At 37.5% G+C, this 13,834-nt stretch overlaps 2 protein-coding genes across 2 annotated transcripts; one reads left to right on the top strand and one right to left on the bottom strand.

Annotated features, from left to right (window-relative positions):
- The first annotated feature begins 101 nt into the window (after nt 1–101).
- On the top strand, nt 102–11,765 carry LOC107842925 (pentatricopeptide repeat-containing protein At5g02830, chloroplastic). Its single transcript, XM_016686978.2, has 13 exons — nt 102–475; nt 2,469–2,819; nt 3,468–3,555; nt 5,501–5,705; nt 6,429–6,536; nt 7,183–7,347; nt 7,904–8,494; nt 9,198–9,263; nt 9,380–9,460; nt 9,568–9,665; nt 10,619–10,826; nt 11,011–11,071; nt 11,218–11,765. The coding sequence occupies exons 1-13, from the start codon at nt 265–267 to the stop codon at nt 11,565–11,567; spliced, it is 2,583 nt and encodes an 860-aa protein (XP_016542464.1). The 5' UTR covers nt 102–264; the 3' UTR covers nt 11,568–11,765.
- A 287-nt stretch (nt 11,766–12,052) lies between these two features.
- On the bottom strand, nt 12,053–13,517 carry LOC107842926 (DNA topoisomerase 6 subunit A). Its single transcript, XM_016686979.2, has one exon. It carries the CDS (start codon nt 13,398–13,400, stop codon nt 12,156–12,158), a length of 1,245 nt encoding a protein of 414 aa, XP_016542465.2. The 5' UTR covers nt 13,401–13,517; the 3' UTR covers nt 12,053–12,155.
- Nucleotides 13,518–13,834: the final 317 nt, after the last annotated feature.

The raw sequence follows: 13,834 nt of genomic DNA, 5'->3' as shown, positions 1-13,834 counted from the left end.
TTTTTTTAAATCCTGTGATGAGATAGAAGATTCATTGTTTTTTTTTTAAACGGAGGGAATAATAGCTTTATATGCTCTTCCTACCCAACAATAAATGAATTTCATTTTAAATAATCATTTCCTCACAAAAACTAAACAACAATGGGCAAACTCCTGAGCCTTTCAAATTCAATCCCAATACCCTCAAAATATATTTACAATTTACAAATGGACTTGACAGAAAAGAAAAGAGAAAAAAAAAAAAAAAGAATTGGCTAGGAAGTAATGAGAGAAGCACTGGTAATACTTCCATCTTCTTCCATTACTCTCCCGCCCAATTCCTCCTCTACTCCTCCTTCCCACCACCGCACCACCGCCAAGCCCAAGCCCAAATTCAGGCCCAAACAAAAGCCCAATCATTCTCTATCTCGCTTCATTAATTCTCAATCTCCACTGCTATACACACTACGATGGGATTCCCCTTCAGCTAATCACGGTACGTGTTTGTTCCGACGAACTTAGTAGCTTTTTTGGTTATATAATAGTATTTGTTTTTAAAAGAAATTCATTCATTATGTTTGTACTCACACTAAGGCCTTTTTGGCCATGAAAATTGTGCGTATTTGAAAAAAAAAAATAGTTTTTGTTTTCAGAGTAGAAATTGGAATTGTGTTTGGCCATTAAAATTGTGATTATTTGAAAAACAAAATTAGTTTTTGTTTTCAGAGTAGAAATTGCAATTGCAGTTGTGTTTGGCCATGAATAAAAATTAGACTTGTGTTTGGCTAGACGCAGTAGCATTGGTCCAACTCTGTTTCAAAAAGAACTATGTAGTTTGACTTGACATGAAGTTTAAGAAAATAAAGAAAGACTTTTGAATTTTGTTGTTCTAAATTAAAGTTATGTACAACAAACAGTCCATACCACCACCTCAAATGTGAGATGGAGAGGCTGTTTTCGGTAGACTCCCGGCTCAAAATAGAACAATCTAAGATAACGAATGGTAATAGTAAGAATATTAAAAGAACAAGATATAATAGGGATTAGCAAACTCAATAATAGCATAAACAAAATACTCCAAGTAACAAACCAAAAGATACCATACCCTAAACTCAGACTAACCTTCTACCCTAATCTGCCTCCTCCTTAACTTCCTATCCAGGGTCCTCGGTAAGCTGGAGCTGCTTCATGTCATGTCTAATCACCTCCCTCCAATATTTCTTCGGTCTACCTCTACCACGCTTTGAAACCATACCTAGCCAACCTCTCACACCTCCTCACTGGGGCATCCGTGCTCCTCCTCATCACATGACCGAACCATCTCAACCTCGCTTCCCTCATCTTGGCTTCCACCGAAGCCACACCCACCTTCTCTCGAATAACCTCATTTCTAATCCTGTCTTTCCTAGTACACCCGCATATCCACCTAAGCATTCTCATTTCCGCTACCTTCATCTTCTGGATGTGGGCCTTCTTAACAGGCCAACATTCCGCCCTATACAACAACGCCGGTCTAACCACCACTCTGTAGAACTTGCCTTTAAGTTTGGGAGGTACCTTTTTGTCACACAAGATTCCAGAGGCGAGCCTCCATTTCATCCACCCTATCTCAATCCGATGAGTGACATCTTTGTCAATCTCTTCATTCTCCGGAATCATAGACCCTAGACACTTGAAACTATCTCTCTTACTTATAGAATGAGTATCAAGCTTAACAACCACATCGGACTCATGAGACACCTCGCTGAACTTACACTCCAAATATTCCGTCTTGGACCTACTCAACCTAAACCCTTTAGACTCAAGAGTTTTCCTCCAAACCTCCAATTTAGCATTAACTCCACTATGTGTCTCATCAATCAAGACTACATCATCCGCAAAAAGCAATTATGTCATGTATCAAACTGTCCTTTAATCTTGTGGTCTTAAAAATGTCACATGGAAAGTTGAAATTAAAATATTGCCAAAAAGGAAAAATAGGTCATTTTTTTTTTTGAAATGGAGGAAGTAATAATTTTTTAATTTCAACTTTCGACCTAGTATATTTGAGATCACAAGATTAAAGGATATTTTGGTGTATTATACATATTTTTAGTTTAAACCCACATATATTCAGAAGTCTTCTTTACTTTTAACTCTGTGCCGAGTCAAAATTAGATAAACAAATTAAAATGATAGGAGTATTTGTATTAAAAGGATCCTTTTATGTACTAAGTTAACATAACTAAGGGCATGTTTGACCATGAAAATTGTGAAATTTGAAAAAAGTTGTTTTTAGCTAAGAACCTGTTTGGCAATGAATACAAATTAGAGTTGTTTTTTGAATTTTTACTTGTGATTTGGAGCGAAAAAAGTAAAAACAACTTTGAAGTTGAATTCCTGAATTTTATGACCAAACATGAAAATTCAACTCTGGAAAAAGTAAAATAAATATTTAATGACTAAATTTAGAACCCCATAAACTTCAAATGGTGGCTCTGCCTCTACAGGTAACTGTAATAGTCTCAAATACTATGCCGAGTTGGCGTCGAAGCTTGCCCAGGATGGTAGGTTCAATGATTTGTTGATGATCGCGGAGAGCATTGTGGTTTCGGGAGTGAATGCAGCAGAATTCGTGGATTTGTTGAATGTGAAGCTTGTTTCGGCTGGGATTGTTCGTCTGCTTGAAGAAGGAAAGATAGGGAGCATTGTTGAGCTTCTGAATGGTGCTCAGCAGCTTGGAATTGATCCTTCAAAGCTGCTTGATGGAGCTGCTGTAAATGCACTTTCTCAAGAGTGTAGGCGGACTATGGAATGTGGCCAAATCGAGGAAGTTGTGAGCTTGATGGAAACTCTTAAAGGTATAATTTTGTGTTAATATTTATGCTCTTCATTGTGTTCCAAATTACTATTAAGGTCTTTCTAAATGGATATATACAAGATATAGTCGGTGACTTTCATAATGAGGTTCAAAATATGAAAGAAGCAAACACACGAAGAACTCAAAGGGGTTTCAACTATATATGCATAAAAAATTAATTTTAATCATGTATAAATAGTGCAATTTTCTTTTTGATGGGGGTTTAGATGAACCCGTTGGCCCTACCTAGCTCTGTCCCCAGATATAATATGTTTCCAACTCTTAATTTGTTGATCTAAGTTAAGGGCAAAAATGAACAGTGCTTGAGTTGTTAACCACATTCTAGTCTATCTAAAACGGTGGAAATGCTTAAAATTTAGAGATTTTCTTGAATTGCTTATAGCCAATTTATTTTCTCCGCTGTTGAAAATTTTTTGTTGTTGTATCGCAAACAACCTCTCTACTTCCTCGGAGGTAGTGGACGGCGTACATTTTAACCGCCTCACCCCCCCCCCCCCCCCCCCCCCCCCCCCCCCCCCCCCAAGACCCCACTAGGTCGGAATACGCTGGGTTTGTTGTTGTTGTTGCTCTTGAAAAATTTGATAAATACATCGGCATTTGATATTTTTTACATATGCTACTGCTTCAGGGTGTGGTATGCCAATTAAGGATTTAGTGAAGCCATCTGAGATTCTAAGACTTTGTGTCAGCCAAAGAAAGCCAAATGCAGCAGTAAGGTATTAGTTTTTCCAATTTGGCATGAATTTGAAATGTTCTTGATATGTAATCCATGCTCCATCCAGATGATTGTACAAAAATAATATGTAGATGTTTTTTCATAAATTACTAATAAAATAATTGTTTTTTATGAGTATGAAACAAGTATATACAGCAACAACAGATCTAGTATATTTCCCCTAAGTGGGGGTATGATACAAGTATATCATTAAGCATTTTCCTTTTATCCTTTTCTGTGGTGCAGCACGCCTTAAGTTGTTTTGACAAACTCAATGGGCCTAAGATATGTATTTGCCTATTATCTTATTGGAATGCCGAAATGTTTATTGTGTTTAGACGCTCTACCAATGATACACTTAGCTTTAAATTCCCAATCTTCACATAGACCTCTTAGAGTTGGTGTTTTGGTTCACTCTCTCAAGTAATGCAGTCAAATATGTCTAGTAATGGTGACTCCCTTAAAACACTTTTGCTTATTACGTTTATCTGAAATATCATTTTTGGCCTTCATAGAATGATTCTTGTAAGTAGAGATTTGTTAATTTTCTCATATTTTTTGTGAGGAGGGTATATACATTTGTAGCCATATTCAGAAATCAATCATCTAGTATGTGTTTGACTAACAGGTGGCATGAATAAAAATACTTCGTTTGTTAAATGGACATTAAAACATAGAGATATGTTCACCAAATGTGTGGCCTAGCGGTCAATGAAGCGGAAAAAGCCATGGGAGTTGGTTCAAATCCCCAACAACAACGACCTACCAATAAAATCCCACAAGTGAGATTCAAATCCCCCCAGAAAGAAAAAACATGTGCAATTTTTTTCTATCCGCCAATCTTAGTGGAGATAGTTATCCTGTAGCTATATTGGTGGGAGGTAGTATGTATATTGTGGATTAGTAGAGGTACACACAAGTTGACCAAGACACAAGAAGTTCACTTTAAAGTAAATACAGGTAAGATAGTGCTTACGGAAGGATTGGGATCTACCAAAATGCTCATTGGTGCTTGTACATCTTTAGTAGATATGCTCCAGAATATGGTTTTAAGATTCTTTTTTCCTCGAAATATAAATAAGGAATTAGGATAAGATTAGGACCTTTTTCTACCATTCTCTTCATATATTGGCATTGTTTTGATGGAGCTTGTTGGTTTTCAAGCTCATCTCTTTTGGCGACAACAACTTGTTTGGATTTAAGGCTTACTTGCTATTTTTCAAGAGTCCCTTTTTTAAAAAAAAAAAAATCAGAAAATTGTATGATGGTGTAGGGGTAAGTACGCGTTTGATAGTATCTCCATTCTCCAGTTTAGGAGAACTCCCAATTTTCCCAAATGACAACTTTTTAGTGTACCATCTTTGAGACATCCTCCAGGGAAGGAGTTAGACTAGTGACTTTTTCTTTTCCGTACATTTGTTATGGTGAGGGCCAAAGCCTCTTCAGTTGAATATAAGTAACGTGTCAATAACACAGTGATGGTTGTTAGTCCCATTAATGGGCCTTCGTTCTTAGTATTTCTTGGATAGGGTTAGAACTCGTTTTTTTAATGATCAAAAGAATGGGGAAGAAACTCTTTCATCTACTCTTTGTTGCTTGTGACTGAATTGAGCCGCTGCAGGGGATATACAACATACCTGCATAATAAGAATGATTTTCTTGACTGGAGCTGTTGTCTGTTAGTTCACTTCAGTAGAAGCTCCAGATATCTTATGTTTGGTTGGTTGATCCACTTTCTCGCCCTGGTCTTGAACTTTGTTTGCTCCATCTACTTGTCAATTTCCTTCATGTATTATCCAATTAATGGTTTCTCTTTTTTTGTGCTTGGAAGTTCGATTCTCTTGGTTTATAACGGATGGAGAAATGCTTTACACATACTGCTATATTAGAAAAACTGTGATTACTTGCCATGTCTTTACTGTGCAAGTTAATTCATGACTCTGCAGGTATGCACATTTTTTTCCACATGTGGACGTTCTGATCTGTACCGTAATTCTTGAATTTGGGAAGAAAGGCGATTTGGCATCTGCGCTAACTGTCTTTGAAGCATCCAAGCAGAATGAGGACACCCCGAATTTGTATATCTACCGTGCAATAATAGATGTTTGTGGTCTTTGTGGTGACTACTTGAAGTCCAGGTCCATATATGAGGTATATTGCACACCTTGTGAATCTTAGATAAACTTGTGCTTCTGACAAATAAATTCGATTTCCTGTTAAGGCAACCCAAGACTTAATGCTGGCAATCAATAAATTCCCCTTTACTTGTCCAAAAAAAGGAGAGGAAGGTTACAGGTGATCCAATTCTCTGAGAAAAAAAACCTCGTCATTTCCCTAAGATTTTGTTGAAAAGTCCATTTTGCATAATCATTTTTTTGTCATGAGTAAGAAGGGATTTGGTTAATAATATGGTTGTCTGGTGCATCCTGCACAGTAAAGAAAGTCAGAATATCCTTGATTTCGTTTTTGGTTTAATTACAAAACGGAACACTTTTTTTTTTTGAATTTGTCGAATAATTAACTAATAATTCTCCCTTCTTTAATAAGTTAAGCTTCTATAGAAGTTAGAGCATGTAATTCAGAACGGAGTCCAACTGGATACTGGTCTCAACTTTCAAGTGTGAGTCTCACTGCTACCTGTGATGCCCATACAAAATTTTGGCCTGCCCATATCCTGGATTACTGATTACCGAACACATAATTAGATAAATAAGCACCTCTCCTCTTTGACAATATTTTACAGAGTAGGTGGAGGTCATTATCAAACAAACTTACAAAGGAACAAGTTGAATGATCTTTTACCTTTATTCTGGTTGTATTTCGGCTTTTGTTCTTGGTTGATTCATGCATCTGTAACATTAAATTTCAGTGCAGGGGTTAATCACTAGCAAGTTTACACCAAACATTTATGTCTTCAACAGCCTCATGAATGTAAATTCCTGTGACTTGAGTTACACCTTGGACATATACAAGCAAATGCAAGTAAGCCTTTCCTTACTCTCTTTCTTCCACATCACAAAGTACACATGCACTACATCGGCAAGTGTGGCTCGTGCCGGAAAAAAAAGGAGGTTCATTGTCCAGTAACGAAGGGATGGATGTTCTTTAGTCTTAACCACTAGTTTAGTTTCATTAGGGGAAGTTTTAATTGTTCTTCCATAAGGTGAAGTGTCCATTGTTAATGGTCCTCTAGCTGTTGGCACAACTAGAAAGGAAGTTTGTCTCACTTCTCCTTTCCATTAAATTCCAGGAGAGTTTGGGAAACTGAGATGGACTGCTTCGTAGCACTCTTTCACTTCCTGACTTAATAAGGGGAATAACCCACTTTATTCCTCCAAGTCCTTTCCCTTTTCCCAAACAAATCCCATTTACAATCTAAAGTTAGTTTTCTGCTGGCACAACGTGAATCTTGTTTTAATTTTCAATTTGTTTCTTAGTGCATCTACATTAGTGAAGTTTGGCTTGTACTAAAGATATCTAAATGTGTCTTCCAAAGTATTTGTTTTCCTATTTCTGCTCTCTTTTGTGATTTGTAGTTGGGCATTGGATCTTGTTTCTTTTTCATAATTTGTTAGCTGAAAATACTGATGAGGAGTGTTTTTTATTCACTTTGTTTCTTGTCATTCAGAAACTAGGTGTTCCAGCTGATTTGACATCTTATAATATCCTTCTGAAGTCATGCTGTCTTGCTACAAGAGTTGATCTGGCCAAAGAAATTTATGGGGAACTAAAGCATTTAGAAATGGCAGGAGCATTGAAATTGGATGTCTTCACATACAGCACTTTAATTAAGGTATAACTGGGGCCTTCAGGTTAAGCAAGAACCATTTTAAACATCTAAAAACTTCTTGTGGAATTTATACATGATGTCGACCATAACTACCAAAAAGAAGCTACGAATTCAATTTCTTTCTGCAATATATAACTTGAGATGTCAAAGTGCCTCTGTGACTGAATATCTCACTTTACTATATTGTACTAGAGGTAAAGGGCTTATTGATTAATAGTAAAAAATGGAGTGTTTTTTTTTTTAAACATGGATACAGAAATTAAATAACACATTTACTGGTCTTACCATCTCCGAATTGTTTCTGCACAGCTGTTGTGTGATACTCTGTGATTACATAGTTACATCCTCTATTTCTCATCATTACATAGTGAATATTATGTAGAAAGCACTAAGATATTTTTTATTTCAGTTGTATTTTGGTAGACAATGTATGACTCAAGCAGTGCCAGATAACGTCTTGCACATTTTTTTTTTTACATCGACTTTGTGTTAATAAATGATACTTCTTGACTTATCCCCAAAAAAGAACATATTCATGTTCTCTGTTTTGATTATATAGGTATTTGCAGATGCAAGAATGTGGCAGATGGCACTTGAAATAAAAAAAGATATGCTATCGGCTGGCGTCACTCCCAACATTGTCACTTGGTCTTCATTGGTCAGTGCCTGTGCCAATGCAGGCCTGGTAGACCAAGCCATTCAGCTATTTGAAGAGATGCTTCAGGCTGGTTGTGAACCTAATTCACAATGTTACAACATTCTTCTTCATGCGTGTGTTGAAGCCTGTCAATACGACAGGGCCTTTCGGCTATTCAGGTCCTGGAAGGAACATGCGCTGCCGAAGGACAATTGTGAAGATTTTGGTAGCAAGATGAAAAATAATAGTAATCTCTCCCCCAAACTTATGGTTTCTGCTAGTATACCCACCCATACATCTGCTTCACCTCATGGACGTTTCTCTACGAGGGTTCCTTTTAGACCTACTACTGCTACCTATAATATTCTGATGAAGGCCTGCGGAAGTGATTATTACCGAGCGAAAGCTTTGATGGAAGAGATGAAGAAAGTAGGTCTTTCTCCCAACAATATAAGCTGGTCTATTTTGATTGACATCTGTGGAGGCTCAGGAAATGTAGAGGGTGCTCTGCAGGTAATTTAGTCTATTTCATCTAACAGTAACAGGAAGATGACAGTTAGATCTTTTCTTTTTTCTTTTTTTTTTTGAGTAAAGGGTAACTTGGCAGTTAGATCATATTTAGCTGGTCTTTTTATTTAAAGATGAACTGCACCAAACTAAGCTATCACTTTGTGCAACCGTTGGAGTCCACTTCCCTCAGTTCGCATGCACGTTGTGCTATTTTTTAATTTTTCATTTAATTTGAGAGACATACACATTACATTTAAAAACAAAACAAGTTTACTGTAGAAATTATTTTGAAAATAAAAACTAACATGTAATACTGCATTAAGTGTATTAGTTGATGAGTTAATTCACATATGAATAGATAAATAACTGAAGAGCAGGCGAGCCCATTATCCATCAAGTTTCAATTTTGCACCACTGAACCCCAGGGGTTTCTCAGTTATTAAAAAAATAATAGATAAAAAGTGAAGATAAATGTGAAAAGACTAACAGAATGGTCATGCGCAAAGCACAAGACTTTCTTCCTCCAAAACTTTTAGTATAAGGTTCCATTCTTGGACATAAATTCTTCAAAGTCAGGTTTATGTGCACAACTTGAAGAATAGACAGAAAACATATGATCCCATAAAAAAATGGTATGAAATATGCAGTTGTCATAGAAAAAGGCTTTTACCGCAATCTGAATTATAATTATTTCATGGAAATGCAGATTTTGAGAGCCATGCGAGAGGCTGGTATTCAACCTGATGTGGTAACCTATACAACAATTATCAAGGTTCTAATCTTTCTTCCTTTTTAATGGCATATTACTTAATGAAAACTTTTGAAGATGCAGTCAAATAAGGTTGATATGATTGATTCTTGTATTGTTTGTTCCTCTTCACTTCACAGGTTTGCGTGGAAAATAAAGATTTCAAGAGTGCATTTTCATTGTTTGCAGCAATGAAAAGATATCAGATAAAACCAAATATGGTGAGTTAATTCGTCTAGCTTGCACTTAAAATGGCATCAATTGATTTGGTACTTAGGTGCTCACATGTCGATTGGATCAGCTGTATGACCTCTATAACATTTTGTAGGTCACATATAATACACTTCTTAGAGCTCGTAGCCGATATGGATCTTTACAGGAAGTACAACAATGCTTAGCTATATATCAGGAAATGCGGAAAGCAGGGTATGTAACTTGAAATCTTTTAGGCATAATGTCCCTCTTCTTCTACTTTGATTTTCCCTTGCAGTCTGAGAAATTCCATTCTGATGGATTGGCACCTGTTTTTTAATTTTTATTTAAAATTAAATGTGCTCTTCTTTCCCTTTGGACGGGTTAAATGGGCACCAGAGCCTGCTCCGGACAAACCAAAAAGTACAGTAAGCGGAAAGGTTAAGACTTTGGAAGTAAAGAGAGAAAAACTGGCATCTTGAAGCAGTAATGATCATCTTCATAAGCCATTTGCTAGTGCAGACTCATTCCTATGTAATTAATATCAAGTGAATTCATCATGATCTTGCTATGGAAATCCAATGTGGTTTATTGAACGACATGGAACCATTAACAGTTGGCCTCTCTACTTCCAAGGTAGGGGTAAGGTCTGCGCACAATCTACTCCCCAGGCCCCACTGTGGGATTACGCTGGGAAAATTCATTTCGGCCAATTGAACCTTCTCGAACTCCTAATGTTGTTGTTATTAATTCCATTTTCGGTGCACGTGGAGTGTTGATATGAGAACGTGCAATTTCAAGGGTCCTTAGGATAAAAGAGACGTGAATCACAGAGGTAAGTATGTGAAAGCCATGCTTGGGAGGTGTCATGAAGGATTTTGAGACAATTTCATGTTGGGACGTCTTAGTTTGCTCTTCATTTAGTTTTAAGACACCAAGGCCGGTAGTTCCCAATTTAAAAGAGTAAGTAGATTTTCTATTTTGTTTATTTATTAGCTGAACTATATGTAGAGCATATACAAGTTTCAGTTGGGAGGCACATCAATTTCCAATAGCAGATGAGACTCCTCTCTTCCTTTGCGTGCGTTTTGGGTTCATTTTGTGCCATCAGCATTACCATCGGTCTAAGGAAAGAATCCACTTAATGATACTCATGAGTTTGAATTTGCTCTTCATAAACATTGCAGGTATAAACCCAATGATTACTATCTCAAGCAACTAATTGAGCAGTGGTGTGAAGGCGTAATCCAAAATGATAATCAGAGGAAGTACAGCTTCAGCGCTCGAAACAGAACCGATTTAGGCCCTGAAAGTATGATTCTCGAGAAAGTTGCAGAACACTTGCAGAAGGACAGTGCAAATAGTATATCCATTAACGTTCGGGGGCTTAGTAAGGTAAAGAGGTTCTAGCTAGATATTCGCATAAAAGATTTCTGGAGAAATAAATAGAACATGTTTCTCTGGGTTCACTGTTGTGACCTATATCATTCCAAAATATCATTATCTTGTTAGGAGGATGTCTTATACAATCATCTGATCTTTGTGGGGAACGTTCATAGCTAAACATATTGTCTGACAGGTTGAAGCCCGGATAGTGGTTCTTGCGGTTTTGAGAATGATCAGAGAGAAGTACACTGCAGGTGAGAAATTACAAGGGCTATACGCCTTTTTACTACAACTGGTGGTGCATTTCAACATACAAGTGGTTGTGATCAACGATCCATAGTAGTGTACAAACCTGCATAACATTACAATGAATTTGAAAACATGGGGGTTTTGGTTACAGGAGATTCAATTAAAGATGACGTGCAAATCTTTCTAGGAGTCCGAGAAGTAGGTATACGTGCTGTCAAACATGAAAGTGTAGTTAAGGAAGCAATAATCAAACTTTTGCAACATGATTTGGGACTTGAGGTAATTTCAGCAGCACCAAGAATTGGAAACAACAGAAACCAGGATGCAATACACCATCCGGACAGGCATTCAAATGTGGAAGAAAACACAGAAAGAGTTACTTTACGAGCAAATGTTCACTCTCCAACTAGGAGACCAGCGGTTTTGCAGAAATTGAGGATAACTAAGGAATCACTGCAATCCTGGCTAACAAGAAGGTTAGATGCTTCTACAGTGCAATGATAGATGAGAAACATGTTGTGCATAGGTTTGTATGAACTCTTCGTTTTTTTTTTGTAGAGTTCTTTGATCCTTATTCTTTTAGCAGTGAATACCGTTGTATACTCGACAAGAGCACTAGCTGAAAACTCCACATTTTATCATCAAATGTAGACGAAAGTAACAGAAGGAAAATAATGTCTTCTCATACTTGTGCTCTTATTTGATTGTTCCAATTAGAATTTTGTGGTAGTCACACTATATTAGTTGTTTCATAACATTGCAATATTCTTGCATCATCTTTGCATCTATTAGAGCATAAGTTGCATAGCCATGGAGCAAAGAAAGTATCCTATTGTAACATTACAAGCGCAATCTGGGAGAATAAGATATACGCAGGCCTGGCCTTATCGCTACCTTTTGGGGCGTTGTTTCTGGTAGACCAAAAGAAGTGCAATCAAAGCAGAAAGAAAGCATCCTATCCACTCAAAAACATAACAGAACCCAGGTTAACACAACAATGAACTCCATAAAAACAATAAGCGAGAGACGTCTAACTTTAACAGTGAATTAACACAACAATATTCAAGTAATTAAACAAGATTTGAACTCTCATATCCAATCTTGTTCTTGAAGCTTCAATGGCAAATACACTTCAGACAGATACTGAAATCCAAACGAACTCAACGCCTGAATCTCAGCCTTTTGCTTAGTCTTCACCATCAAATTCAACTCTTCAACCCAAGCCGGATTCTTCTTCACAAAATCCTCCTCCAACAAATCCTTCCCCGTCTTAATATCTTGTTCAGTCATCGGCAACCTACATTGCTCCGGTATCTTATACTTATCCAAATCACTCGGTCTAATACCCAACCACTTAATATCCGGTGTAGTCAAGTTCCCACTATCATACGACATATTCTTCGATCCACACCCATATACAGACAATATCTTCAACCCATATGGATCACTGTCCACCAATGCTAGAACTGGCAAATTCAACTCCATCTTCATCTTCCTCAGAAACAACCTAGTCGCCACATCCGGTTGCCCTTTTGCCGTAACAATAATGCACGGAAATCGATTATAAAATCGATCTTCAGACAATCTCATAAACGCAGCATCTTTCTCAACCAACAGTATGTACAATGCATCACTCTGCATATCACCAACTCTATCGATATTCGGAGGTATAGCTTTCCCTCCCATTCCCATTTTCGTACAATCAATCATATCTCCATTATCGCTAAACATCAACCTCCCTACAACAACTCCCTTCTCAGCAGCAACGACATTCAGGCTCGATCTAGTGCATCCCACAATACACGAAATATCATCTAAAACGCCATCAGACTGCGTCTGATCCTGAAACAACTTAACATCCGTGTAGAACAAATCACGCTTAGTTACATGTATGTTACTTGTGCATAACTGATGAACAAGCTGGAGAATCCGGAGAGTGATTGTTGCTTTACGAACGGTGGATACGTTACCGAAGTTTCGAACTGATGATTTGTCTTTGAGGACAATGCGGTCGAGTTCGGATACGTAGAGTTGATTAGCGGCGGAACGGGAAGGGACGGAGAAGGAGAAGCCTTCGCCGGAGAGAATGGAGCTGGCGATACGATATGCGAGAGATTCGATTTCGGATTGGACTTCATCGATTGGGAGATCGGAGACTTCACGGCAGGTGGAGGAGAGGCCGACGTCGGAGAGGGTTAGGGTTTTGGAGGCGGCGGCGGAGGATTTTAGGGTTTTTAGGGTTTGGAGGATGACGGAATCGGGTTTTAGTTTGGATTTGAATGGACGGTTATCGGAATCGGCGTCGGCTCGCCGGCGTTTATTCTTGTCGGCCATCGCCGGTAGCAGCGGTGGTTAAGTGGAGGTGAAAGAAGCGGGAAATGAATGCAGGGAGTAATAAATGAGGATAGGTAGTGTAGTGTTTCAGGGCGTTGGGTAAAGTTGAGAAAATGGTCCCTTATGTTTATGATGTATTCAAAATAGTCTCTTAAGTATATTTCTGAAATAATTTTGATTATTTAAGTTTATTATTGGGCAAATAACATAAATCCCGATAGTTTAGAGTTTCATTATAGAAAATTTTGATATTTTGCATAATTGCTGAAAATGTTAATTTTGGTTTGTTGAGATACATAAGCAACTTTAGATACATCCAATGAAAATACATTTTTCATTGTAAAGATACATAATTAGCTCGCGATATATTTTTTTTATTTTGGGTCTGTCGAGATACATAATACATTCACTGAAAATACATTTTTTTTTTGTAA

This window comes from Capsicum annuum, chromosome 9 (assembly GCF_002878395.1).
Source record: "Capsicum annuum cultivar UCD-10X-F1 chromosome 9, UCD10Xv1.1, whole genome shotgun sequence".
In the NCBI taxonomy this organism is placed as follows: Eukaryota; Viridiplantae; Streptophyta; class Magnoliopsida; order Solanales; family Solanaceae; genus Capsicum; species Capsicum annuum.
Note: the sequence above shows the minus strand (reverse complement) of the source record. Positions and strands in the feature narration are given on the sequence as shown.

Excerpts from the sequence above, each read along its gene's own strand:
- LOC107842925 (XM_016686978.2), top strand. The coding sequence starts at position 265 with ATGAGAGAAGCACTGGTAATACTTCCATCTTCTTCCATTACTCTCCCG. Across the intron at positions 7,348-7,903 it reads CATACAGCACTTTAATTAAG|GTATTTGCAGATGCAAGAAT; the intron begins GTATAACTGGGG and ends TTGATTATATAG. Across the intron at positions 9,666-10,618 it reads CAGGAAATGCGGAAAGCAGG|GTATAAACCCAATGATTACT; the intron begins GTATGTAACTTG and ends TAAACATTGCAG.
- LOC107842926 (XM_016686979.2), bottom strand. The coding sequence starts at position 13,400 with ATGGCCGACAAGAATAAACGCCGGCGAGCCGACGCCGATTCCGATAAC.